Source organism: Suillus discolor (genome assembly GCF_016758755.1).
Source record: "Suillus discolor strain FC423 chromosome Unknown F5147scaffold_82, whole genome shotgun sequence".
NCBI classification, from domain to species: Eukaryota; Fungi; Basidiomycota; class Agaricomycetes; order Boletales; family Suillaceae; genus Suillus; species Suillus discolor.
Genome location: NW_024541329.1, coordinates 171,638 through 198,847, shown reverse-complemented (window position 1 = coordinate 198,847; position 27,210 = coordinate 171,638). Strand labels below are relative to the sequence as shown.

Below are 27,210 nucleotides of genomic sequence, written 5' to 3'. Positions count from 1 at the left end.
ACAAATGTTCTGTCTCCATATGCCTGTTGCAGCTCAAGTGGCCATGCTGGAAAGGGAGGAAGGTCGACTTTTCCCTCCAAGCAGCACATACCAAAGCGTGGATTTCGTGCAGATGATTTGGTGAGTCTTTCAACATGCAAATGCATGGCATGGCAGTTGGGGCACTCCACATTAAGAGGACCAAGAGTGTGACGATCAATGGGCTCTGTGTATGGTCGAGCTCCATCTGGGATAGGGATATTTCGGACAGGTGCCTGGTTGATATTTTCATCATCCTCTGCATCGCACTGCCGGCGACAGTTCTTGCTCCTGAGTTCTTCTTCTTTCCTCGTCATCTTCGTGCTGGTGCTGAGAAGCAGGATTATCATATTCACGCAATGCCTCTTCAAGACGCTCCTGTTGCTCATGATCCCTCTGCTCCTGGCGGTGTTGGCGCTCTTCTGCCTGTTGACCTGCTTGCTGAATATCCTGAGCCTGTCTATTAGCCTGCTCAGCTTCCTCTTGCTGTAGGCGATGAGCCTCCTGAGCTTGTCTATTAGCCCGCTCAACCTCCTCCTGCTGTAGGCGATGAGCCTCCTGAGCTTGTCTATTAGCCCGCTCAACCTCCTCCTGCTGTAGGCGATGAGCCTCCTGAGCTTGTCTATTAGCCCGCTCAGCCTCCTCTTGCTGTATGCGATGAGCCTCCAGAGCTTGTCTATTGTGCCACTCAACTTCCTGCTGCTGTATTTCAAAAGCATACTGAGCCTCTCTATTTCTCCACCTAGCTTCCTGCTGCTGCAATTCCAGCTGAATCTGCTGTTGATGAAATGCCTCTTGTGCTTGTCTCTGAAGAAAGTCATTTCTAATCTGTTCATTTTCCATCTCTTCTTGCTGGAAATGGTGATGAAACTGGATGTTAAACTGATGGTAATCAGGTTGAGGCAGAGCATGCAAAGGTGGTACAGGATTAGGCACAAAGTAGCGGAGGGGATCATTAAAGTTCTGAGGTCCAACTGCACCCTCATAATGAATAGGGCCATATGCAGGAGCGGGAGGCACGGGAGCAGGTGGAGCAGGTTCATTAGGAATGTGAGGTACCTGTGGAGGCTGCATTCTAGCTGCCATAACCTCTACCTCTGCCTGTGCCTGCTGTCTTATTTCATCTCTGTCCTGTCGCCAACGGAGATTCTGCTGATGGCGCCTATCATTTTGAGCAGCATTCATTTGCTCATTTAAGCGAGCATTATAATCAACAGGAGGAAACTGATGAGCACGCTCCACATGCGCAATTGCATTTCTTGGCAAGCCAGGATATCACTCAACTGGTAGTGGTTGATGTGGGAAGTGTGCGGGGGGTTGCCATGCAAAAGGTTGTAGAACAGGGCCTGCTTGTGGCTCATTAGCTGGCACAAAATTTGGCTGTGGTACAGCAGGCAGAGGTCTGTCCTGATTATCCTGGGCGGCCCGACGGTGATTGCGTCTGGTGGGAGACATCATTTGAAGTCTGTTAATTCTATCTTGTTCACGTTGCGACTGGCAGTCACGTTCTGGCGTAATCTGTGGTTGTTGTCTAAATGTGCAGACATCAGCATCATGCACCTTGCAATGTAGCAATTTTATAGTCAACAACTCACGGAATAGGAAAATTTTGATCCATCTTTGTTATATTATAATATTCAAACTGTTGTTTGGCAAGTGTGAAAATTGCCTGAACTCATTGATAAGTCACTTCTATTCATTGTTGATGAGAAATGAAACCCACAAAAAGTGTATTACACTTTATTACACTTGGCTGCAGGGAAAGGCAATTTAACTCGAGAATTCTATTCACAAGCAGCAGCCTGTTACGTCGACTGTAGGTCGGCGTGTGCGAACTAGGATAGGTCTTCTCAGCGACGACTCGAGTGAGTCTACTGAAGCTGAGCGTGGTCTAGCCTTGACGGAACGTCAAGGATTCCTCCGGCGATCTCGGTAAGACGGTGCTCGTCGAGATGCAGGGCTAGCGGATACGTGCTAAGTCGTATGGGGGCGACTTAGAAGTGCGGTCTCACACAAGGAAGCTGGTAAGCTTAGATGAGCAAGTTCTGGGGATGAACCTAGTAGATTAAAGTAAAGTCTAAGTACAATAATCTGTGTCTACTTATAGGGAAGTACTACAAGTATTCTAGCTCCGTCTGTAATCAATAGTATATCGTAAATCTATGATAGCAAGACATGAGGTTCAGATAAGATACATGAGGCTTAACCTCTGATCAAGCATGCTGCGCCAAGGGCAGCTGCGCATAGGTACAGGAAGCGCCAGGCACGCTCCGGATCTTCATGAGGCGACATGTGGTATACATGCGCTGATCTAGGGTGTCCATGAGGCGTACAGCCTCCATGGATCAGGTACAAGGCCGTCTAGGCCAGGGGCGGGGTCATAGCACCAGGCGGGGTCATAGCGCCATGGGGCGGGGTCATAGCGGTCCAGACCGCTGTCTTTCTAGGCGCAGGCGGCGCACCGCCGCGCGGGGAGTCTAGCAGAGCGGGGGCAGGCGTAGGGAGAGCTGGGGCTCTAGTAGGTGTTACAGATCCCTGTAACACAGCCAAGTTGTGTAATGATTTGTGTAACCAAAAGTGTAATCAAATTTCTATTATTGCTTTTGATATTCTCGATGCCTTTCCCATATAGTAGGAAAAGTCTGTTGTTTGTCTGTTGCATTCCCGCGGCGCAGTAGGCATGAGGATTACTGTCCACTATATCGTGTTTGGCAGTATTTTCGGACTTGTAAAAATTTCTCTCAGATTTTTCGTTCACACTCTTCTTACTTAGTCTTAGTCTTAGTCTTAGCGAGTCCACACGAGAATTCCAAAAAGAGGTTAAGCGAGCTAAGCGCAAACCACATGGCCTTTGGCGAAATACGCGAGATAAATGAAATAAACGAAATAGGCGAAATAGGCGCAAACCATGCGAGCGCCCGAATGTTCCCGCAACCGTCGCACTTTACTTCTTAGACTAGTCCACACCCGTTCTGCCTTCGGCACAGGAAGCAAAAAAGAGTGCTTCGCACTCTTTTTTTAGCTTCCTGGCCTCAGCTTCATCCTAATAATTCTGAAAGCTCCTGATGAGCATTGTTCCTTTGGCTTCCTGGCCTCAGGCTGCAATCCTAATAAATTGTGCATTTTGAATAAGATCACACCTTGATAGTGGATTTTGAAAAAGAAGTACATTTATGAGCAGCATTTCAGAAAAACTCAAAGTACATAGTACATAAGATCAGTCAGTTCCACATTCTTTGAGCAGGATTTTGACAAAAGTAAAAATACAATCTACTACACAACATAAAATTACAAAATACATAAGAGTATCAGTATTATTGTCCCATTTTTCCCTGCCTCCTATCTCCCATCATCTCCCATGTTCTCCCATCTCCCGTCTCCCATCTCCCCATTCTCCCTGTTTTCTCATTCTCCCATTCTCCCAGCAATTTTCCAATTTTCTTATATCTTTCATCTCCCAATTCTTCCCTTCCCCAGGTTTTGTCTCTCCATTGTCTTTTCCCTTCTTTTTCCCTTTTTATTTGTTTATTTTTGTCACTACCTTTTGTCATTCACCATCTCATTTTGACTATTTACTTTGTGTATATACAGTTGCTACAACACTTGCAGGAAAACACTCAAATTTCATGAATAAACATGGGTGCTGTTGTAATGGGCAAAGGAGATTGAGTCGGCGCTCAAAGGCCACGCGAGAAAACCACGCGAGATTTCCAAAAAGAGGTTAAGCGAGCTAAGCGCAAACCACATGGCCTTTGGCGAAATACGCGAGATAAACGAAATAAACGAAATAGGCGAAATAGGCGCAAACCACGCGAGCGCCCGAACGTTCCCGCAACCGTCGCACTTTACTTCTTAGACAAGATAGATACGTACTGTCATTATGATATCAGCGACCGGCGTCCAGCGATGGCCGCTGTAGGTTTAGATAACTGAGTCGAGTTGAACGAGCAATATTAATGACGGCCAAAGAGTCGGCTGTGGAATCTGGAATCTGGATCAAGTAAATAAGAGTCACGAGCAGAGAAGAAGCGGCTATGTATAGATAAGCCTGAGAACTTATTACTAGACACAGCTAGAAAACTCATCTAGACGGTCACATCACCATACCCATTGCCATCCTCAACCACCGGAAATCCGAGAAACAACGTGTAAGCTTGGAGTTACCGATTCAAAAACTTCGAATCCAAAATAATCCAACATTCAATCACAGCTGACTTGAATTAGAGTTTGAAAAGGTTCAATGCTAATGGCAAATCGCACATACCAGTGATGCTAGCAACCAGAGCAGATCAAAGGAAGCCTCGGATCTCCGCTACGAAATTCCAGGGAACAGAAGCTCAACATGTCACCGGGTGGAATACTACGTCTTTTGGTGACAACTTAATTCAAATTTGAGGACATGGCCAATCAAGTGAATCGGGTGAACCATGTATGTCGTCTTCCTATCTTCTGCGTGGACCCCTGGAACAATTGCGACCAGGCCCGTTGACTAATGTGGAACATTGCGGCGACACGACTTGGATGCACGAGCCCATTCGCTTAGATTGTCAAGCAAGGACTTGTGATAATAGCCTCATGTTTCAAAGGCGTCTGGTGAGAGGGTAATACTTTAAAGCAGGTTTGAAATACCCCATCACACCCACCTCTGCAACTTCGAGCAAGACCTATCCCCCACACACAAAGTCCACCTCGATTGTGCTGCAGCTTCACTAAAATGGCGGCGCTCATTCCAAACATCACACCCACTCGAGCATTTGAAGATCACGAGGATCGCGTGATCGCACTCGCAGTCTTCCGCGACCGTGACGATTCTGACGAACGCATGGTCACAGGTTCGTATGACAGTATGCTTCGTCTGTGGGACTTGAAAACAGGTGTAGTGTTGAAGAAGATGGAGGGGCATCGCAGTCGGGTCCGGGCATTGGCTGTTTCACGAGATGGGAAATGGATAGCAAGCGGTGATGAGAGCGGAGATCTCATCGTCTGGCATGGAAACGCAGGGGAAATCAACCAAACAATCAATAAAGCCCACGAGGGTTGGATATTTTCACTTGATTTTTCTTCGGATTCCAGGGCGCTGGCTAGTGGATCATCTGACACTACCACGAAGCTATGGGATACATCAACGTGGCAGGTGCAACATACACTCAGTTGCAGTGGAATTGTCCGCTGTGTTCAGTATTCGCCACAGCCGGGCTATAGGCGAGCACTTCTTGCAATTGCAACGGACCACAATGTCCAAATTTACCAGGATTACAACTCAAGCATCCCAAACCGTTACTACGGTTATAATTACACACCACCGCCTCCAGTTCCCACCGTGTTGATGAGGACGATCAGTGGAGCATTCAGTTACTCACTCGTGTGGGCGCCAGATGGCAAACGGCTTTTCTCGGGGGCAAATGGGGTTAGTGCCACCATAGAAGAGTGGGATACATCGTCCTGGTGGCAAGTCAGTGATCCCTGGAAGGGCCATTTCAAGGATATCCATGCCATTTCTCGTGGACTCTACGTGGCACTCTCCTTGCCTCCGCATCTGATGACAACCGTGTCCGTCCTCTGGCGACTCTCAGATCGACGAAACAGTTGCCATATTCAAGCACTCTGGGGAGGTAGCACTGCGTCACGTTCTCTGCGAATGGCAAGCACGTCCTCAGTGGAGGTGTGGATAAAAAGATCTCAGAGTGGCCAACATCCGAGGATGCTCTGCCAGAAGATGGTTCAAAGGACGGCCTCATGAAAGAACAGGTGACGCACCAGGTACGTTCGTTTTCATTCTTCCCCCCATTCATCACCTGAGCGTCTTTTTCATGCCAAGGCTCAAGCCTACTCTGATTTCAAGGCATGTTTCAACCCTTGACTCTTATAACGCAATGTGAACATGAATTACGCAGGTTCTCGCTATGAACTCGACAGTCCGCAACTGCATGCATAACCGGGGACTGGCCTACCGCTGAAAAGGAGCTAAATCTAGATATTTACACTGACGTCAGCAATCACACTGCCTATGCCAATCGCGCATTTGTTATGGCGCGAAAGCGCGACTGGAACCAAGCACTTCAAGATGCAATTCAGGTGAGATTGACTGATCCATCATGACTTGCATACAAAAGTTGACTTAATGATGGTATAGTCCGTCAGCATTCAGCCATCATTGGCAGGCCATATATCCAAGGGCATTGCTCTCTGTGGAAAAAAGCAGGTTCTGGCTGCGAGGATATCATTTGACCTCGCATCTATGTTTACGAGCGATTTAAAGACCGATCACTTCCTGTTTTTAATCAAGGCAGGTAATATTTTTCTCGCATACTGCGTGCTTCATTGCGGTTCTTAGACCATTGCGTTGTTCAATGCAAATGAACATCAAGAGGCAATTCTTCGCATCCGAGAGCTGGCTGCGTCTCCCGATGTCGATCCTGTTGCTTGTCGTATAGTGGAAGTGAGTACCATTCGCTCGGTCACGCCAGATTCATGTGTCGTTATTGATTCCTGTCCTCCGTACACCAGGTCCTACCTACGCATCCAAATGGGAAATATCGCCTTGGAGGGCACGCGCTATAACGAAGCTGTTGAACACTTCACTGCCGCTGCCAATGCCAGCACTTTCTTTTACAAATTGCCAATTCATTTGATGTACGATGAATTTGTCGTGGTACGCTGATATGACGCAACCTAAAACTCTTCCGTGCTTAACTGTGTGTTTTCCACAGCTTTTTGGCTGGGACCTCAAGTCCTTGTGGCAAACTGCGAACCAGCAACAGTGTTGTGCATTCTTTCGAGCAGGTAGTTTCGGAACAGCCATCGAATCGTATCAAGTCTATCATGGATAAGATTGATGAGGATATGAAGGCCGACTTACGTGCTTGGTTCGCTGGTAAGTATTCGGTACTAGTATCTCCCGTCTCTCCGCCTATAATCATTAACTGCACTTCACTTAGCCCTCGAGTAAGATAGAAACGCGCTCTATGCCTCTCATGGAGATGGTGCACTGGTAGCGAGCGGTCACTCGTATGGTTTGAAACAGAGATCCTCGAATAGTTTCATTTGTACCTTGACGGTAGCTGTATTGCTCAAACAGTTCTTAGTGCTCGTATCATGATCAGCGACCGCAGCCGGAGCGCATGTGAAGGAGCCTCACGAGAAATGGTTAGATACGGAAGTGGCATATTACGATTTGCGTCATGAGGAGAAAATTGTGATTCGTGCATGACATAAAATCGCAAACTTCTACGAGACAACAAGGTGGCATAGCTGTGATTTCGCACAACCTAACACTTGCTGCATTGTCAAACTATGTAGCTTGGAGCTTGACGAGCTCGTTTTTTCCATGTTCAAGTGGCATGGAAACTCACGAGTGTGCATCGTCTACTTTCAGGAGTCGAGTGGGAGACTTGCAAGGGAATGGATGGAGTTACTCCCCCACGGTACGAAATGCCATAAATGGGACAACCATGGTTTGCGCCTGAAGATCTCGATCATATGGCGGAAAGGTGATTTGTATGTGGTGCCCTTGAACTCACCAGCACTTTGATGATCTCAAGAAAGGTGACTCGGAATCATGGGTCGCTCAGGCTGTTCGATTGTAGGGTTGTCTTTGGCATTTGGGATGATGAAAGGGCCGGAGGGATACATGTCGTAAACTACGGTTTCATCTACCACCGGGGTCCGGCACATGGTAAATGTCTCGAGCTCGGAGATAATCGCGACGAAGCGGCATATTTGAGTCGAGTTGAACGAGTAATGGTAAATAAGAGTCCAAAAGAAGAAGCGGGTTTTTGGCGGCTATGTATGGATAAGCCTGAGAACTAGAAAACTGGTGGACCCATCTAGAAGGTCATCGCCATACCCATCGCCATCCTCAACCACCGGAAATCCGAGAAACAACGTGTCTTGGAGTCACCGATTCAAAACCCCGAGTCCAACGTTCAATCACAGCTGACGTGAATCAGAGTTTGAAAAGGTTCAATGCTGATGGCGAATCGCACATACCCATGAATCATGACGCAGAGCAAGCCTTGCGATCGGATCACCGCTACGAACGTTCCAAGCTCACCATGTCACCGGGTGGAACACCACATCTTTGGATGGCGACTTAATCAAAATTCGGGGGCATGGCCAATCAAGTGAATCAGGTGAACCGTGAATGTCGTCTTCCTATCTGCTGCGTGGATACCTGAAACAGTTACCATCAGGATCATTGACTGATGTGGAACATTGCGACTTGGATCCATGAGCCCATTCGCTTAGATTGTCAAACAAGGTTATGATAATAGCCTGATGTTTTGGGCGTATGGAGAGCAATGCCATGAAGCGGGTTTAAAACACTCTATCACGCGCACCTCTGCAACTTCGAGCAAGACGCCATCCGCCCACACACCAAGTCCACCTCAACTGTACTGCGGCTTCACTAAAATGGCGGCGCTCATCCCAAACATCACATCCATTCGAGCATTTGAAGATCATGAGGATCGCGTGGTCGCAATCGCGGTTTTCAAACCCCAAGATAGCTACGACGAACGCATGGTCACGGGCTCATGTGACGGAATGCTTCGTCTGTGGGACTTAAAAACAAGTATAATGTTGAAGAAGATGGATGGGCATAGCAGTCGAGTGCGGGCATTGGCTGTTTCACCAGATGGAAAATGGATAGCAAGCGGCGATGAGAGCGGAAAGCTTATCGTCTGGCATGCAAATACTGGGGAACTCAAGCAAACAATCAATAAAACCCACGACGGCTGGATACTTTCACTTGACTTTTCATCGGATTCCAGGATGCTGGCCAGTGGATCATCTGACACTACCACGAAGCTATGGGATATATCAACGTGGCAGGTGAAGTATACACTCAGTTGCAGTGGAATTGTCCGCTGCGTTCGGTATTCGCCAAAGTTGGGCAATTCGCAAGCATTTCTTGCAATTGCAACGGACCGCAATGTCCAAATTTACCACAGTCACTACACTTACAATTTCATGGGATCATCACCTCCATTTCCCACTCAGTTGAAGAATACGATCAGTGGAGGATTCAACAACTCGCTTGCTTGGACACCAAATGGTAAACGGCTTTTCTCGGGGGGGAATGGGGTTGATCCCACCATACGAGAGTGGGATGCATCGACCTGGCGGCAGGTCGGTGATCCCTGGAAGGGTCATTTCATGGATATCTATGCCATTTCCTTCAACTCTGGCAGCACTCTCCTTGCCTCCGCATCTCATGATAACCGTGTCCGCCTCTGGCGACTCTCAGATCGACGAAACGTCGCCATATTCAAGCACTCTGGGGAGGTGAACTGCGTCACGTTCTCTGCAAATGGCAAGCACGTCCTCAGTGGAGGTGTGGATAAAAAGATCTCAGAGTGGCCAACATCTGAGGATGCTTTGCCAGATGATGATTCAAAGGACGGCCTCATGAAGGAGCAGGCTATGCACCACGTACGTTTGTTTTCATTTTCCCGCCCATTCATCATTTAAGCGTCTTTTTCATGCCAAGGCTCAAGCCTACTCTGATTTCAAGGCATGTTCCAAGCCTTGACTTTTATAACGCAATGCGAATATGATTTACGCAGGTTCTCGCTATGAACTCGACAGTCCGCAACGCATGCATAGCTGGGGACTGGCCTACCGCTGAAAGGGTGCTAAATCTGGATATCTACGATGACACCAACGATCATACGGCCTATGTCAATCGCGCATTTGTTATGGCGCGGAAGTGCAACTGGGACCAAGCACTTCAATACGCAATTCGGGTGAGAAGGCTGACCCACCATGACTTCCTTATAAAAGTTAACTTTGATGATGGCATAGTCCGTCAGCATTCAGCCATCGTTGGCAGGCCATATCTCCAAGGGCATTGCCCTCTGCGGAAAAAAGCAAGTTCTGGCTGCGAGGATATCATTTGACCTCGCATCCATGTTCACGAACCGAGATTTAAAGACCGACCACTTCCTTTTCTTGATCAAGGCAGGTATTGTTTTTCTCATATACTCCGTGCTTCATTGCAGTTTTTAGACCATTGCATTGTTCAATGCAGATGAACATCAAGAGGCAATGCTTCGCATCCGAGAGTTAGCTGCGTCTCCCGATGTCGATCCTGTTGCTTGTCATATCGTGGAAGTAAGTACCCGTTCGATCACATCAGGTCCATGTGTTGTCATTGATTCTTGCCCTTCGTACACCAGGCCTACCTACGCGTCCAACTGGGAAACATTGCCTCGGAGGGCGCGCGCCACAGCGAAGCTGTTGAACACTTCACTGCGGCTGTCAACGCTAGTAATTTCTTTTACAAATTGCCGATTCATTTGATGTACGATGAATTTATCGTGGTACGCTAATATGACACAACCAAAAATTCTTTCGTGCTTAACTGTGTTTTCCACAGCTTTTTGGTTGGGACCTCAAGTACTTGTGGCAAACTGCGAACCAGCAACAGTGCTGTGCATTCTTTCGAGCAGGTAGTTTTGGAACAGCCATCGAATCGTATCAGTCTATCATGGACAAGGTTGATGAGGATAGGAAGGCCGGCTTACGTGCTTGCTTCGCTGGTAAGTATTCGGTAGTGTCTCCCGTCTCTCATAATCATTAACTACACTTTACCCAGCTCTCAAGATCGAAACGCGCTCTATGCTTCCCATAGAGATGGTGCACTCGTAGCGAGCGGTCACTCCTATAGTTTGAACTAGTTTCATTTGTACCTTGACGGTGGCTGTATTGTTCAAATAGTTCTTAGTGCTCGTGTCCTGAACAACCGTAGCAGGCGGAGCGCATGTGAAGGACCTTCACGAGTTGGTAAAGCATAGCCTGAGACACACCATAGATGGTTCGATACGGAAGTGGCATATGACGATGTGCGTCATGAGGAGAAATTTGTGATTCCTGCATGCAAACTTCTACGAGAAAATAAGGTGGGATAGCTGCGATTTCGTACAACCTAACACTTGCTGCATCGTTGAACTGAGTAGCTTGGAGCTTGACGAGCTCGTTTGTTCCATGTTCAAGTCGCATAGAAACTCACGAGCGTGCATCATCTACCTTCAGGAGTCGAGTGGAAGACCTGGAAAGGGATGGATGGACTTTACAAGACCTATCCTCCCCACGGAAATCCTCTAAATGGGACAGGACGCTGCTCACCAACGACAAACGACACAAACGGCTATGAATCGTGATCTCTGTCTCCAAAATCACCAGGACTCTGACGAATGAACTCATAGGTATCATTCCGGAACGCAATCTGAGAGAACGCCTATCATGGACATCCCAAAGGTCAACTATTCGTAAGCAGGACATGGCTGATTCCCCGAGTGGGATTTCGACGTCAGCCTCCGTCACATACAGAGAAAGCAGGAGCGTTCCATCGATTACGCAGAGCGAGCCAAAATGCTATCGCAATCAGAGCTATGCAGGCCAGATAGACTCGAGAAGAGGCAAGCTATTCGTCACGACAGGCCATAGTCTGCGCCTGAAGATCATGTGGCGTAATAAGGTGATTTGAGATCCCAACAAGCGGCTTCACAGAAGGATGTGATTGGATGCGTTGCCCTTGAAGTCACCAGCACCTTGATTATCTCACAAAAGGGTGACTCGGAATCATGGGTCGCTGTTCGATTACAGGGTTGTCTTCGGCATTTTGAATGGCGAAAGCGTAGGGATGCAGGTCGTAAATTGCAATTTCCTCTACCACTGACGCACCGTGAATAGATCGCAACGAAGTGACCTATCCGAGTCGAGTCGAACGAGTAATGACAACCAAACCGGCTATGGATGAGGCAAATAAGTCAGTCAAAAGAAGCGGGTTTTTAGCGGCTACGAAGATAAGAATTGTGGAGCGAACGGAAATAAGAAAGCAGAAGTCTATCAAATAACGGGGATACCGGAATATAATTATCGCAGTCTGTGATCCAAATATTAATTTATGGATGATGGTCCATACAAGGGCAAGCTTTTTATTTATTCATTCGTCAAGTCTGGGATCTACAACGATTGAGAAGAATGATGAACTTCAGCAGTACAAGGGGACCAAAAATGACACGCTATCCTACCCACACTATACACCGGTACCAGCGGATCTCCACCATCGCACATGTCCATCCTGCCCACCGGTAATGAATGCACCCGCGGTGCCAGGAGCGGGTGGTTTTGGGGACCAGGCAACGCTCCATACTTCGCCACTTTCTTGGAGCGTTGAGACTGCCGCGCGTGCCGATAAGTCCCAGACCTTGATCGTTTTATCAGCGGACCTAGTGGACAAGAATTACTAAAATTATTTTCTGGTAGAACATCATATACCCTGATGCAGCTAGACGTCCATCCGGCGATATGCTGGTGCTGAGCACCCAAGAGGAGTGGCCCGTGAGTGTGGCTACTGCTCCAGAACCCGGTTTCCCGGATGGAGTCGACCGTACATCGTGAAGAATAAGGCGTTTGTCATCGGAGGCTGTCAGTAACAACTGGACACCGTTCACTTAGGCTACTTTCACTGGATAAAATTGAAGAAACGAACCTGACCGTCGGATGACCATGCCAACGATCGCACACACATGGCATGCGAAGAATAGGTTGATGTTAAAGCTTGTGATTCCAAGTCAAATATGAAGACTTGGCCAGCTTCGTTTGATAATGCCACTCGAGTACCATCTGGACTCTAATCATCAGAAGTGATTCGTTAGTTATTGCGGGCGTTCTGGGTGTTTTGGAATTCGGGGCATTGCTATATTTAAATAAAATAAACTCACATGCACACAATCCATACCGTGTCTACTCCTACCACTCGTCAAGACTGCTTGTCGTGTTCCAAAAGAGTCAGGGTTCGCAGAGTAGATATTCACATTTCCAGAGCTGCTGGTGCCCGCATATGTCGTTCCATTCGGATTGAGTGACACTGACCAGGCTAGGCACATGCAACACCATGAGAAATCATACTTTCTTAGAGTCCGTACTACAACTCACAGGGCTCAGCGCCTTGCACTGTAGAACGGTCGTAGCTTTCATGACGCCCGACCACGGTATCAGCCTGGAGATCCCAAAGCCATGTTGTACCATCGAGACCATTGTACAACGCGAACTTTCCGTCAGGTGAGACAGATAGAGAAACTATGGCAAGATTGTGTGGCGGACGCGACATCGACACTTGTCCAGAGGTGGAATCCCACTGCTTCACCGTGCCGTCTGCGGATGCGGACACGGCCGTATTATTGGCTGTCCATGCTACAGCCCAGATCTCGTCACTGTGCGCTGTAAACGATAAGTTTAATGAAGCCTGCCTAAAAGTTGTGACACTCTGACGCGTACGTTCTTTGCACTCAAGCGCGTTAACGAATGCGAGACTCTAGCAAATTTTATAATCTAACTGCTATGCATCAGAGAATGCGAACAAACCATATCTGACCGCTTTTGTGGTGGATGATTAGGAACAGTGTAAGGCCAACCTCGATCACAGGAAGATGAAATGGGATAACGGCTCTTTCCGAGCGGACTTAAAACACACACAAAACCTTGTTAATGGCCGAAACCTTATTTTTCCTCACATCAACGAGAGCGGACGAAGACATCGCAAATTCTGTAAACTAATCCCAAAAGTATGTTTGTCTATAATAACGCCCAGTCATCTATCTGATTGTAAAATAAAGGATGTCTGACGCTGGAGATGAAATTCAAGTCGACGCCCAGGCCGCTGAGGTCGAGGTCACTACTGAGGCTCCAAAGGGAAAAATGTCCGTGGAGGACGCTCTTCAGGTATGTAGAACTTGAGTTTTTCAGCCAGGTTTTATCCATTATAAACTTTGATCGCGCAGCAAGTCCTGAAGAACGCCCTTGTTCGTGACGGTCTCGCTCGTGGTCTCCGCGAGTGCGCCAAGGCATTGGACAAGCGCCAGGCCCACCTCTGTGTGCTTGTGGAGACCTGTACAGAGGCCGAGTACATCAAACTTATCGAAGCACTCTGTGCAGAGCACAAAATCAACCTGATCAAGGTCGGAGACGGCAAGATTCTGGGCACATGGGCAGGTCTTTGCAAGATTGACAAGGAAGGCAACCCCCGCAAGATCGTGGGCTGCTCTTGCGTCGTTGTCAAAGACTATGGTGTAGAGAGCGAGGGTCTCAATGTACTCCTTGAATACTTCAAGAACCGGTAGGGTGAGTGCCATTCCAATTTTCATATCACGATGACAAGACAGACTCCCTCAACGGAGAATCCGTTCAATGAGGAAACAGTCTAACCGGAATCATTATATTGTCTGATCTTTATTCGTGTTTTCGCGTAAAACCTCATCATTGACTAACATCTCTCTACACTACAGATTCTTTCGTGCCCTTGTACATCATTCTCGTACATCTGCGAATAAATGATCTCCTTTGTACCTTGCGTGTTTGATGGCTAAGTATCATTCAACTTCTGTGACTGGCTGTCACCGGTCACATTTGCCAGCACGGGGGGGCCTAAGATTTCACACATGCTACATCGACTAGTTTAAGTTTGACCAGACAGACCTTGAGAGTTGGCAAAGAGTCTTCGACTGAACGTTGAGCAACTAATTGTAGTCTCCAAGATTTTATGAGTTGCATGTAGTTTTTTGCCGTAACTGTGTCGGCCGGAGTAGCGTTAATTCCGTGTACATTCAGACTTATATATATATAGGCAAACTCCCCAAAGTTTCAACTCTCTAAGAGGTCATGGCCTCCCCAAAACCTAGTAGTCGAGCGCCTCATAAGGCTGCCATGTCGCGAACACCATCATATATCCAACTTGCACCCCGCCGCGCGATGGCGTCCTTTGAGAATCTCGTCGCACTCGCAAACCACCAAGAGCGACTTCGGGAAGCTCGAAGGATTGTCTGGAGGGAGCGCGGAGAGCCTGCTGTCGAGCTTGAAGACCTTTGGGAGTGTATGGAGCATGCGGGGCGTGGAGGATTAAGTGAGTTATCATTTAGCATACTCACGGTGGTACGCGTTCTTCATATTTGACATGTAGGAGCTGCAGCTATCGCTTTTGCTCTCCGTGCAAGTGTGAATCTTGTGTTGGCAACTATAAGAATAGGAAAGGTGCCAAAGTGAGTTAGGGCTGGACCTTCACTCAGATCCCTGGTCGACTGAGTTGTACAGGAACATGAGGCTCTCACTCATTCAACATGCGATCTTTGGAAAGGATTCCTTTAGATTTGCGGCCATGCTTGGTGAGCATATGGATGTTATAGTATCTTATGCAAGCTTCTTCTTATGGACTGCGCAGGTTCTTTCGTGACTATTTACAAGGCAACACTCAATGCCCTCCCCATCCTCCTTCCCGTCAATGAACGTGCAAGACCACCCTCACCATTTGAGGACGAAAACGAAGATATCGAAGTCCCACCAACGCCTTTCGAGGTTCCCCTCTCAGACAGACAGCCACGCCTTTCCTTAAGCGCTCAAGCACATCAAGTGTGGGTGCGTAAGAAGACGCGGCGATGGTACTCTATGTTTGCTGGTGCTCTAGCCGGTGGCCTCGCTGTTATGTTTGAGAAGCGATCGAGAAGAGTGGTCATCGCACAACAACTCTTCGTTCGGTAATTTACTCTACTTTTATGATAATGTGACGATTCATTTAACAGCGATGTCTAGAGGTTTACAAGGTTCATATAACGCGTTTACGTCGAAGCACGGTTTCCATCTACCCAATGGAGAAGTGCTCATGTTTTGTCTTTGGTATAGTCTGTGTATTATGGTAGAGGTCTTAGTTCTGACGTGAACAGCTGTACACAAATTGTGTACGCATTATTTGCACGACCAGACACGCTCCCGCGATCATACACCACATGGTTAGTCGATTAAAATGTTTTGCAGCATATTTTTGAAGAATTTCTTAGGCTTACAACTGCATCGGGCGCTCCACCAAGCGCGATGAAGATGGTCCAAGACATAAACCAGACTGGGACGTTTGACATACAAGACATCAACAAGATCCTCAGCCGCGAGGTGAGTTTTTTATGCTGACTTTCCTCGCTACATTCTCACTTGCTTGACAGGATCTTATCCCCGCAAATAAGGCCACTCTTCTTGCCAGAAGGGCACTAGCTACCAATTCACCTCCTGACTTTGGGCCGTCTTACCCTCCCTGTGGCGCCGTGCACCCCTGGGTAGAATCATGCACACACGTGCCGCTACCACGCTTTGTCACAGTATTCAAATGGGCCTTCCCAATCTATGGTGCCCTGCATTTTGTCCCGATGATATTGTTCAAGCGCCACGCGTTCTTTAAGAACCCATTGCAGAAACTTGGACGTGCAGGATGGGCTACAATACGGAGTTCTGCGTTCTTAGCAACGTTTATTGCTACGTTCCAGAGTATGTATTTACACCGTGCCTTTGTCCCTGCATGACATTTCACATCCCCTTGTAGCGTGGTTCTGTTTCAAGCATTACCTTCACCGGACCCTCTCCTCCCAAACTTTAGTCAAGCTCCCTCAGAAATTCATTGACTTCTTTTTGTCGAAGTACTCCTATGGACTCGGTGGATTGTTTGGTGCGCTTTCACTTCTTGTCGAGGAAAAGCGGAGGCGAGGAGAACTCGCGATGTACGTTCTGCCGAAGGGGATGGAAAGTGCCTGGTTGACGGCAAGAGGCAAGGGCTGGGTATTCCAAACCGGTCAGTTTGGGGAGATGATCGTAAGTGTTCAATTTCGTGTTGGATGGACGTGCTGACTGACATGTGTTAGCTCGCTGCGATCGGAATGAGTATGGTTATGGTGAGTGAGAGGTTGATATATTATTCCAACGCCGTCCTGATCTTATTTTTGCAACGTCAGAGTATCTATCAGGTGACTTTGATTCTGTCCGTAGTAAGAAATGTCCTGAATATCTCATTTTTTGTAGAACGACCCGCATCATCTGTCTGGGCTCGTAAGGCGGATATTATATCAATTCATCGGACCTAACTGAGTGGAGGCAGCGAGATCGTTTATATCCTCTGGGGATAAATCATTGTCTGGGCTTTTGATCGCCCTCGTTATAATGTCGTGTACACTATGGATACGTCGCACCAGGCCCTGACAGAGCGATACGGATAGCATTAATTGTCGTTACTGCTTTGAGCTCGCGATGATCAAAACTTTACTGTTTAAAGAGAATAACACATCAAATCGCATTAATGACAACCAAACCTGGGAGATCATGCCAAAGAAATTGAAAGGATTGTACGTGATGGATACAGTCACATGAATAGATAACTCGGCAGTAGTCATGGACTGAAAAATGCTACTGGTTCCTACCAGAGGCAACAATCAAGCACCCGCCCTTGCCCTATGCCTTTTTCGCAAACTCGTCTTCACTCACACAGCATTACTTGCTGAGAAGCATGCACGATTGTGCGAGAATTCTGGTTGATCGGAGACATGAGGTGAGTGGGCGTCCAAGAACGAGACCAGATCGTCCGCAATGATTCGATGCATCGCACTCGTGGGACGCAGCCGATCTACCCATATTGTGCCCCCAGCTTCGCTGGCGTCACAGGGATCAAATCCAAATGCGTTTGGGTCATCCAACACGCGCGAAAACGTGTCCCATGACGAAAAGAGGAAGGTGGTGATGTCTGGATGGGTTCTAGTCCAGCTCCGGAGCTCTTTCTCTAATGTCGCGTTCCATGTTTGATATTGCTCCATCACGGTATCAATATCGTCGCGCACTGTTTTGAAATGAATATGTGGACCACAGCAGAAGATGCGACACCATACCTGAGGGCGATCGGTGGATTGGAGGGAGGTCAAACAACAGAAAATTTCGAGCTCCAGAGGCGTATAATCTCTCTTGATAACGGAAAAGCCCTTTCAGCGTGTTGAACACGCCATCAATGTCGTCGATGAGGCTGGGGAATTCTCGATCAGTTGATAATCAAGATAGCAGGATGACAACCTCACGCGAGATCATTGATACCAATCCAGGTCACTATCGTAGATCAACGCAGATGCCGTTAGAGAGACAAAGTATGCAACTCAAGAGCACTCACTAAAGAGCGTATCCTGTGGTTCCCATGGTGCTGATGATGGCTTCTTTGCGACATTCGGAAGGAACTGGTATATGATCTGTCTCTCCAGAGAAGAAACAAAGTCATTTCCCCTGGCATAGTCGTACACCAGCTTAGATGGACGCGATTTCACTAGATGTCCGACCCAGTTCGGCTTGCCAGGCTCTGTGTATGTTACCCCAGGATACGTCACTCCCAGGGGGCTCTTGACCGTCGGATTGGGAGAAGATTGGTAGTCCCAACGAATGCTGCTATAGGAATCGCCACTGAATGGATCACATTAATCTTCGCTTAGTCGATAGGCGGGGTGAGGACGTACAATATGATCAAATACTCGATCTTGCTGAACCCATGCCATGTTTTCCCCGCCTGAATGATAGTCGAAGGCATCCGAGTCGTTCAGTTGAACCGAGTCACTGTTAACGTTGTTCAAGAAGACAAGGAACAAATAATTCTCTTACCTGGCTATAAAGTATGGAGGATCCTCGTGTACTCCGCGCTTTGGCGGCAGAAGTACTGCTCCACTAGCATGTTCCGACTTGACAGTTGAAGGGCTGGAGGTTCCCCATTCGGGATTCAAAAAAATACCCGGATTCTCCAACCCTAAGGCCTACTTACTCCCGTGGACTTCATGTACAAGTTTTACTTTTAACCACAACCCAATTGGTGGAATGGAAGGAAAGGAGTCCCCTGAACGCGTAAATTCGCAGAGTCCTTCTACGTCCAAGACGGCGTCTGGAGTATTCTCTCCTTTCCAGCCATACGCACGATCCAAGTTTAGTCCCTCCAGCCATATCACCATGTTGTTCTGGCACATTAACCTATTGATTGAATTTTGAAGGGGTCCTATTCTCGGTCTGGGGACATTATGTACGTGTTAAAAAGTTTTCTCTTCACATCATCACTATCTGATTTTTTTTTGGAACGAATAGTTGCAGCTTCAGCCGTTGTTCCGTCCACTGTCGTTCGTCCAAATGTCTACTTTCCCCCATATCTCCACCGGGTCGGCTTCTCCCTGGTTTTTGGTGGTGCCGCGTACGTTCTGGGGGCTGGTGATGCAAGGAATGGCAGCGGCATAGCTACTGGTGAGTTCTAGCATCACTCTCTGATTCACATATGATGTACATGCACTGCGACAGCTTGGTCATTGACATACCTCTTCTTGCATCTACGACGGTCTCTAAGACTACCATTTTATCCAATGACAATTGCGATGACGACAGGTACAGCTGCATGTGCGGCTTTGTACGGCACAGAATACTTCATGTACCAGACCTAAGTCACGGTTTACCTTAATATCTGGTCCTTCTGATCGTCCCTGCGCCGGGTACTTCTACCCCGTGACAGGCAAGCATGTCTGTGGAGTCACTAAAATTATAAACATTTACCTCGTGTCGCCAAGAAGCCTGCCCGTGACCATCAAGGGACGAGACCGACCACTTGGCGTCTTCCCCAACGCCTTCAACCCTTTTCGAATCATCAGGGAAGTACATTGGCAAATAGGAGATGCAATTTAGATGCTCGAGCTTGAGACGGAGAGCTTGAGGGAAGCCTGAAATCACCCAATTCTCTGAGGGCGTCAGGGTGATTCGATGCAACGATCGCCCAAAAGATGGATTAATCGTGATTTCTCTTGCGAGACAAGCTTTAGATCTTACCCATCTTGCCTGCAGACCTCTTCGACTTCGGTTTCGCAAAAATAAATCCGGATCATAGGTCCTTGCCTGCACCCAGCAGCTATGCACATCACTGTATGTGATGATCACACAAAGTGACGAACTATAACAGATTAAAATACTTGCAAAATCCCATCAGTGCAGAGATATTGAACGTCAAAACGCTCGCCGCCGCAGCACTCTCGAACTAGTGCCGGATGCCCGCAACTATGACCCGATGAGCTGTAAGCGTTACCTAGACTATATGTTGGATTGCGATGTGGTGAATCGAGTGAATCAGGAAGTCATTCCATCACCGGCGGCATTCTAGTATTTGATATCAACGTGTATATGCGCTTTATGCCGTGGCGTTCATCACGAGACACAACATGTTCTTGGTCTTTCCTGAAGTATGTGATGCTTGTGTGTGGCGTATGATTTGAAGCTGGAAATGGTCCTCTGCGTATAGGTAATATTTCGACACACGCACACAATCTGTGCTCAAGTACTTTTGACGAGCGTATGTAACCTCGTATGAATCTAGCGGAATCTAAGTGAATAACTGAAGAAGGACATGAGGTTTGTAGTCAGTATGCTATTGATAAAAGGACGAGAAATATTCCAAAGGGTGTAATGAGCACATCTGCTAAATGTTAATAGGACAACGCCTCCAATTCAAAATGAAATGCCCTCGAAACAGTGCTAAAAGCAAAAACATGAGTGATCGTTTCCATGCTCTCCAGAGGTAACATTAATCGGCCTCGCTGCAGATTGTGGCTGCGAGCCGGGGGTCGGTGAAGGAGGAGGAAAGACATGGTCTTCATCAGGGATCCAATCATCATTACGCTTGGGGGGAGCACCCGCTGCAGCGTTGCGCTGTAAGTGAATGTATGAGACCTGCGATATAGTCGAAAATTAACCGAGCGCACCTCTTTACCCTGTGCAAGAGGAACATCGACGATAGGCAACCGGGCTGATAAGTGGCGTATGCGAGATTTGAAGGTAGTGGGAACAGCAGTAGAGGACTGAGAGGCAGGCGGTAGTCGTGCGGATCGAGACTGAAAATGTAAGTTGAAAATGTAATGACGACAGTGAACACTTGCATTCTCGCCGGGATCGATATATGAACGCACCTGAGTCGTGGCCTGCCCCGAGGGAGAGTAATTTGGAGGTAAGGGCAACGTAGCAGGGAACTACAAGGTGAGGGTCAAATTGACTGCGAAGGCAACAGATAGAAGAAACGTACGTCCAGCGGATCACTAGGTTCGTGGTTCTGAATAGGACGAAGTGCGTTCGTGCGGGAGGAGGAAGGGAGAAGTTTACGAAGGTAGTGAAGGAAAGCGGGTCGCTGTGGGTATTTTGTGCGTTTTGGTGGGACGCGGACGGGAACTTTGATGGGATTATGGCGCACAGCGCGGCGTGGATTGCGAGGCGTATTGATCTACAAGAACATGTTAGCGTACGAACAGATAGATATATGCGCCTAAATGCATACATTGAGCTGTGCTTCCTGTGCAGGCCATACACTAACGAGAATGTTAGGTGGAATGTCGCACATGGAAATCCTGGACTTCATATCACACCAAGTCGTGTAAGCCAGTTGATGTGAGTTGGGTGAGAGGATAATGCAGTGCGGTCCCTGAACATGGAATGAGGCGAGGAGCTGGCGGGACTCGAAAGCCCAGAGCTTGATGGTGTCGTCTGTGGAAGCGCTAGCGAGGAGAGCACCATCAAATGAAAGTGCTAGACCAGTCACAAGATGGGTATGCCCTTTGAAGGGGGCTCCAACTGTCTTCAGTGTCGACGCGTCGAATTTGTAAATCATCCTTGGAAGGTCGATGGCAGTTGAGATCGGGTCGATGAAGGAGAATGCGGCTATGATGTTTCGGTCTTTTTCTGTCCAGAACACTGGCGCACATGTCCACCTCCCGCCGACAGTGCTTGATTTTCCTACTCTGGCATCCAGTTTCTGTGCATGGACATCCCAAATGTCAAGGCACTTCCCAAAATATGACTTGACTGCCAGCTTCTTGGAGTCTTGCGAGAATCGAACAGCGCCCACTCCATCTTCAGATACAAATGGACCAGTCACGAGTTTGCCAGTATCCAAGCTCCATATCCGTATGGAATCATATGACCCGCTCGCCAGCAGAGTGCTGTCCGCGGAGATATCGATGCAGGTGATATACCTTGAGTGTCCTTCCAATGTTTTAACAATCCCAGTCTCGACCTCGCACGCTCGGAGCTCCCCAAATTGATGCGAATTTTTTTTTCCACCAGCAGTGACGACCCATCGACCATTCCTTGATACCTCCACCGCATTTACCATGCCCTTACAAACATCCCGTACCTTCACAATCTCTTTACCCACCTGTAGATCCCATTTCCGAGCAGTCCCATCCCAAGATCCACTAATCATTTGCTGACCATCCGGAAGGTAGGAAATGGATGAAACATGGTGCATGACGCCATTAATGAATCGCTCGTCGTTCGGAAGTTTATGACCCTGCAACGTCATGACCGGTGTCAAGATCGATTCGTTTGTTGCTTTGACGAGATATGTTGAGCTAGAAGCCATAACTGATCTCTTTGACGGCGAGGTTGACAAGTACTAGCACGATTACGAGGCTGGTTTCGGGAAGGCCCCTCGTGTGTATTGACCTGACGCTGTTGGTGAAGTCTGACTCGTTCGAGAGCTCCACCACTTTCCCTGCCAAAATTTATCATCAATTCATTCGTGTGGGGTGGTCAGATATCGAGTTTTTTTATCTTACCAGGAGGTAATCAAGGAAGAGATAACAACTACCCGATTGATAGGCATACGTACGCCACATCTTATATATATCCTTCCTCGTGTGTATTACACTTTATGTAATTCATCATGCAGTGTATTCATATCGACGTCGAGTGCCTGATACCTGAATTCTAACTTCCGTGGAAACATTGCGTTTGTATCAATAGCACTTTGATCACCTTCCGTTTTATTCTTGATGGGTGGGCCCTCTTCCAGCAACGCTAATGATTACCGCGAAGCTTTATCACTGCTAGCAGTCTTGGTTGGATTGGGTGCAAAATGTGAAATGCGACTCCGTGCAGTAGACTGGCGCAATTCAGGGATGCCAAGCCATTGGCAGAGAAGGTGGTTGTCGAGGACGATGGGCGAGATATGGAGTTGGTCGTCATGGGCGCCGATTTCGAGAGGAGACATTTGAAAGTCTGATAACTTCGTTGAAGCGGAAGTCCTCGAATGTATATACATGCAGGAGTGACCGCTACCTCAGGCACGAGTATTAATCCCATGTACGAGTGAAGAACCAATACTGCTGTAAATATTGCTTGGAGGTTTGCGGTCAAGGCTAATCGACGTGGAACCTACCACTTTTATGCCCTTTTTTGCACATCTCCCCATACCTGCCGGCGCCCTCGAGCGTGCGTGACTCCAACCTCCCTTACCGCACACCAGGTACGTGGTTCTGATCTGCAGAAAGGTTTGGTATTGCGCATTCGCGAGCAGGACACGCGGAAATGTCTGTCACATGGGGTCACGTCGTAAATGCCATCTATAGACTATGATGAGGAAAGTACCGTTGAATTTGGATAGGAGTCTTCCGAGGAACCAAGGTGACTGAGATTGCGAGGGCATCGATCTTGCGAAGTGTGTGGGTTTGAGTGTGGCTACCTCTCAAAGTGGGGAGTCGGGGGTTAGTTTGGGCGAGTGATCGTCGATTTATCTAGCCTGGCACCCCATCGTAGTATACAAGACTAGTTTGTCCTCGTGTATGATCGAATCAGTTTGAAAGTATGCGCTTTTGATATCTTGGAATCAAAAATATAAAGTCAAAAGAATAGATAATACTCACCGTGTTCTCCCTCACCCATATCCTTTGCCTCCCAACTCACAGTACTAAGTACCTTACGTTGCGCAATCAACAAAGGTACTCTCATCGTCATGTAGAAATTCGAATGCGGCTTGCAAGATGTTGTTGTTCAGTCCAACAAACATCAATACTCCCAAATTGATCTCATCAACGAAGGTGCTTCCGGGACCCGGAGTCCGGACCCTTGCTTTGACCGCGGACTTTTATGATTTCGATCTATTGTTCTCTGGGTACAAGCATGCATCGTGCATTTAAGCTGTGGATGCTTCCACAGAAGCCACAGTACGCGAACAAATTTAAAGCACGACAAGTTCCTCCTCGTCGTTTATTTCAAGCAGATCCCCAACTTGACCCAGTACCACATTTTTTTATCACAGTACCCGTGTTTAAAAGACTACACCGCGTAAAATGAACAAAGGAATCCTTCCTCGCGGTGCCCACTCATCCAACAACCTAATCCAAGCTTCAAGTCAAGGAGAACTCTTCATGGATGAAACCACACTCGACAAGCTATCTCGTGCACAGCTACAGAAGGTAGCTAAGGTGTGTCTCGCGTTTCTTGTCCTCAGTGCTAGCCACTGACATGACAACAGGCTCATGGAGTAAAAGCGAACATGAAGAGCACGGTAATCATTAGAGAGTTAGTCAGACTCAGCAAGGTTGTTCCCCTACTGTACGTGCCCTACTTCATCTTCTATGCTATAGTGGTCCTAACGGTCGTCCAGTCAGGATGAAGAGAGTCAAGAGCCACCGAGAAAGAAGTCAAGAACGATGGAGGAGCGTCCAGCTGCCGGTCCTTCGACACGAACCATAGATTTACCTATGGATGCAAGTTGTGAGTGTCGTATCTCGCATTGCAGTACAAGAAACCTAACCCTTACCAGTTGATCCTCCCATCATCAAGGAAGATGCCCCTACACCCATCCTGATTCTGGCAGAAGAAAACAAGACTCCTACAAAAGCAACCAGACACACTGGTGTCATCTCTACCGACAATCTAATGAGAAAATCGCCAAGTCTTTCCCCGCTAGTAGCAAGTCCCAATGAGCACCCAGCTGCGGATTATGACTCCAGTGATTCGGGTGGTTCCTATCTATCCTACGCAAGTCCCAGTCGGCAGCGATCCCCTGTCAGCTCACGTACAGGAACACCTCCTCCCGAAGAACCACGACTGCTCAGCCGGGCTGTGGACATCATGAAACAGATCACGGCCGACGATCAACGCATTCTCAACCAGGCTGCCACTCTCCGCCAGAGAGCGGCGGGGCTGAAAGAGCAGGCGAGTAAAGTGCGGGACGTCGTGCGTGTCGAGCAGGGACGCCGTGTGAGATTGGAGGCCTACTTCGCGTACTGGAGAGAGATCACGCCTCAATGGCCAAAAGATTGGATCTACGAAGAGGGCGAGGAGGATCAGATCCGGACAGAGCGAGTGCTGAGGACTATGCCACTACCGTATGTACCCCGCTGTCCTTAACTTACTCATGGTTCTTAGCACTTCGTTGATAGGCTACCGTCAACAGGCCCGACAGGTCCACCTACTTTGTCTTTTGACGGACGAGACGCACCGTGAGTTCTCGTTTGCATTCTGCTTGTCCAACTCAGCTGACGACGACTATCAGGAACTCTCATAGGGAGTTGAGACGCCGTCAACTTCAGCCACGACATAAAACTCATGAGCAGAAGAATGGGGCAGCTGCCCCTCCTGCAGAAGTCGAGCAAGCAGATAAACATGCCAATCACCTACCTTCCCCGCAGTTTACAAACAAAGGAAGACCGGCAAAACGAAAACACTCTACTTGAATCGTTGACGATTGATACTTTGAGCTTGATCTACCGATGTTACTTTACCCTCGGTCATGACATATCCTGTTATAATGTGTATCACTCACAAGTTCGTGTAATTGTTATATCTCACCGATTGAAATAAATAATGACTCCTGCTCGTCCATTTTGTCGTCGGACTCAGGACCATCTTGCGCTCCCCAGTCCAATTCTTGCTATATAACATGTTCAGCGGTGGTCAGAAAGATGGATATCTGTAAGGATTGTATATCCTCTAGGCCCCGACCACACTTCAAAAAGAAGACGCCCGAACGGATCATACGTTCGGAGTCGTCCGTGTGACTCACTGATGCCAAGAGTCTTACTCTTTGTATCCGAGTCACGCGGATACATCCCTTTTCACTTTCATTATGTACCTTATCTTGCGCTCGCGTCTCTGTCCCTTCATCTTGTATTTTCACCTCGCCACCAAGTATTTTCACTTCGTTATCGACTATTTTCACCTTGCTATCGAGCATTTTCACGCTGCATCTGGCTTAATAAAAGTATTTCAAACGTACTTATACGACCAATGTTGTTACGACACACGGTCATGTGCGACTAGGATGATCTAAACAGCGACAACCACGACAGTGGTACCGAGTGCTGAGAGTCGTCGGCCTTTACAGACAAGCAAAGGTTGCGTACTCGAACGTAGCTCGTGGTGGTTAACAAGGGGTTACGCTGAGATGATAGCAGGGTTTACAGACAGTGAGAGGCATCACTGAAGGTACAAGTCGATGTCGAGCAGGTAGCTTTAGCGGGACAAGGAGTTCAAGGGTAAACCTAGTAAGATTAAAGTAAGGAACGTCTTGTTACAACACACGGTCATGTGCGACTAGGATGATCTAAACAGCGACAACCACGACAGTGGTACCGAGTGCTGAGAGTCGTCGGCCTTTACAAACAAGCAAAGGTTGCATACTCGAACATAGCTCGTGGTGGTTAACAAGGGGTTACGCTGAGATGATAGCAGGGTTTACAGACAGTGAGAGGCATCACTGAAGGTACAAGTCGATGTCGAGCAGGTAGCTTTAGCGGGACAAGGAGTTCAAGGGTAAACTTAGTAAGATTAAAGTAAGGAACGTCTACTGTTAATCTTCGACCTTATATAAGGCTACTCTTCGTATCTAAGCTCAGCCTAAAGCTGGGTTCTAATCTGCTTATCTACATGAGTCAGAGATAGCGTCCATGAGGCGGGCTTCTATCGTAGATAGGATCCATGAGGTATCCTTCTATCAGTACATGAGGCAACACGAGGCTTGCCTTCTATCTTGATAACATAAATAGGTCTTCTAGACCTATGTCATCATGTGTCGTCATATGCGGTCCAGACTGCTTATCTAAGCCGGCAGTTGCCACTTATCATCTATCATCATCTGTCATCATCTATCGTCATCTATCGTCATAGAGCTGGTGAGACTCCGGTATCGTCTATAGCCGTGCGGTGGCAGAGGGCTGTTTGCTGGCAGGGGACTCATGCCATGTTACTGTAACAAATGTATGCTAATGTAGAGCAGCGAATTCTATCCTAGATTCCCGCTCCAAGTACTTCAGAAGCCCTACCTGAGTGTGTCCGTCTTAAAAGAGTTAACATCATTCGTGTCTCTTGTCGTCTCATCTAACCCCCTTAGCTCACATTCCTCTTCGAACTCACTAGCTGCCTTACATATTGGAGCCCACCACGAGGGGAATTGTTTTCGAGCAACCCTTTACACCCAAAAACCCGGTCTTTAGACCAACAACACTCTCACCATACACAAATACTGCCATCCTAATGCGCAGGCACGTCTCCAACAAGAAAAGCCATCTGCGCTGGCTCCAGTAAGAAACGCACCCACGCCCAAGAAAC

At 47.8% G+C, this 27,210-nt stretch overlaps 8 protein-coding genes across 8 annotated transcripts; 4 read left to right on the top strand and 4 right to left on the bottom strand.

Moving 5' to 3' along the window:
* Window positions 1-270: 270 nt before the first annotated feature.
* On the bottom strand, window positions 271-1,203 carry F5147DRAFT_820846 (uncharacterized protein; the record flags this gene model as incomplete). Its single annotated transcript, XM_041443679.1, has 1 exon — window positions 271-1,203. The coding sequence occupies one exon, from the start codon at window positions 1,201-1,203 to the stop codon at window positions 271-273; it is 933 nt and encodes a 310-aa protein (XP_041287366.1).
* A 10,681-nt stretch (window positions 1,204-11,884) lies between these two features.
* On the bottom strand, window positions 11,885-13,457 carry F5147DRAFT_720500 (WD40-repeat-containing domain protein). Its single transcript, XM_041438818.1, has 7 exons — window positions 13,390-13,457; window positions 13,303-13,339; window positions 12,961-13,245; window positions 12,747-12,901; window positions 12,515-12,655; window positions 12,301-12,461; window positions 11,885-12,251 (listed from the first exon to the last, which is right to left on the bottom strand). The coding sequence occupies exons 1-7, from the start codon at window positions 13,390-13,392 to the stop codon at window positions 12,059-12,061; spliced, it is 975 nt and encodes a 324-aa protein (XP_041287365.1). The 5' UTR covers window positions 13,393-13,457; the 3' UTR covers window positions 11,885-12,058.
* Window positions 13,458-13,527: 70 nt separating this feature from the next.
* F5147DRAFT_720497 (50S ribosomal protein L30e-like protein) lies at window positions 13,528-14,492 on the top strand. Its single transcript, XM_041438817.1, has 4 exons — window positions 13,528-13,589; window positions 13,641-13,746; window positions 13,806-14,145; window positions 14,310-14,492. Exons 2-3 carry the CDS (start codon window positions 13,642-13,644, stop codon window positions 14,142-14,144), a joined length of 444 nt encoding a protein of 147 aa, XP_041287364.1. The 5' UTR covers window positions 13,528-13,589; window position 13,641; the 3' UTR covers window position 14,145; window positions 14,310-14,492.
* Window positions 14,493-14,657: 165 nt separating this feature from the next.
* On the top strand, window positions 14,658-17,145 carry F5147DRAFT_619257 (uncharacterized protein). The gene is made up of 11 exons (XM_041432585.1): window positions 14,658-14,923; window positions 14,981-15,059; window positions 15,112-15,182; window positions 15,239-15,551; window positions 15,607-15,690; window positions 15,738-15,803; window positions 15,852-15,960; window positions 16,011-16,329; window positions 16,385-16,650; window positions 16,701-16,802; window positions 16,858-17,145. Exons 1-11 carry the CDS (start codon window positions 14,683-14,685, stop codon window positions 16,921-16,923), a joined length of 1,716 nt encoding a protein of 571 aa, XP_041287363.1. The 5' UTR covers window positions 14,658-14,682; the 3' UTR covers window positions 16,924-17,145.
* Window positions 17,146-17,312: 167 nt separating this feature from the next.
* F5147DRAFT_585231 (uncharacterized protein) lies at window positions 17,313-18,394 on the bottom strand (the record flags this gene model as incomplete). The annotated part of the gene is made up of 5 exons (XM_041431850.1): window positions 17,313-17,665; window positions 17,715-17,845; window positions 17,898-17,925; window positions 17,987-18,270; window positions 18,324-18,394. The coding sequence occupies 5 exons, from the start codon at window positions 18,392-18,394 to the stop codon at window positions 17,313-17,315; spliced, it is 867 nt and encodes a 288-aa protein (XP_041287362.1).
* A 281-nt stretch (window positions 18,395-18,675) lies between these two features.
* F5147DRAFT_642455 (uncharacterized protein) lies at window positions 18,676-19,283 on the top strand (the record flags this gene model as incomplete). The annotated part of the gene is made up of 4 exons (XM_041433092.1): window positions 18,676-18,779; window positions 18,846-18,874; window positions 18,937-19,089; window positions 19,144-19,283. The coding sequence occupies 4 exons, from the start codon at window positions 18,676-18,678 to the stop codon at window positions 19,281-19,283; spliced, it is 426 nt and encodes a 141-aa protein (XP_041287361.1).
* An 808-nt stretch (window positions 19,284-20,091) lies between these two features.
* Window positions 20,092-21,395, bottom strand: F5147DRAFT_720483 (uncharacterized protein). Its single transcript, XM_041438816.1, has 5 exons — window positions 21,155-21,395; window positions 20,906-21,100; window positions 20,793-20,852; window positions 20,589-20,717; window positions 20,092-20,535 (listed from the first exon to the last, which is right to left on the bottom strand). The coding sequence occupies exons 1-5, from the start codon at window positions 21,233-21,235 to the stop codon at window positions 20,362-20,364; spliced, it is 639 nt and encodes a 212-aa protein (XP_041287360.1). The 5' UTR covers window positions 21,236-21,395; the 3' UTR covers window positions 20,092-20,361.
* Window positions 21,396-24,155: 2,760 nt separating this feature from the next.
* On the top strand, window positions 24,156-25,380 carry F5147DRAFT_419513 (uncharacterized protein). Its single transcript, XM_041429730.1, has 5 exons — window positions 24,156-24,210; window positions 24,263-24,372; window positions 24,442-24,989; window positions 25,044-25,103; window positions 25,157-25,380. Exons 2-5 carry the CDS (start codon window positions 24,364-24,366, stop codon window positions 25,335-25,337), a joined length of 798 nt encoding a protein of 265 aa, XP_041287359.1. The 5' UTR covers window positions 24,156-24,210; window positions 24,263-24,363; the 3' UTR covers window positions 25,338-25,380.
* Window positions 25,381-27,210: the final 1,830 nt, after the last annotated feature.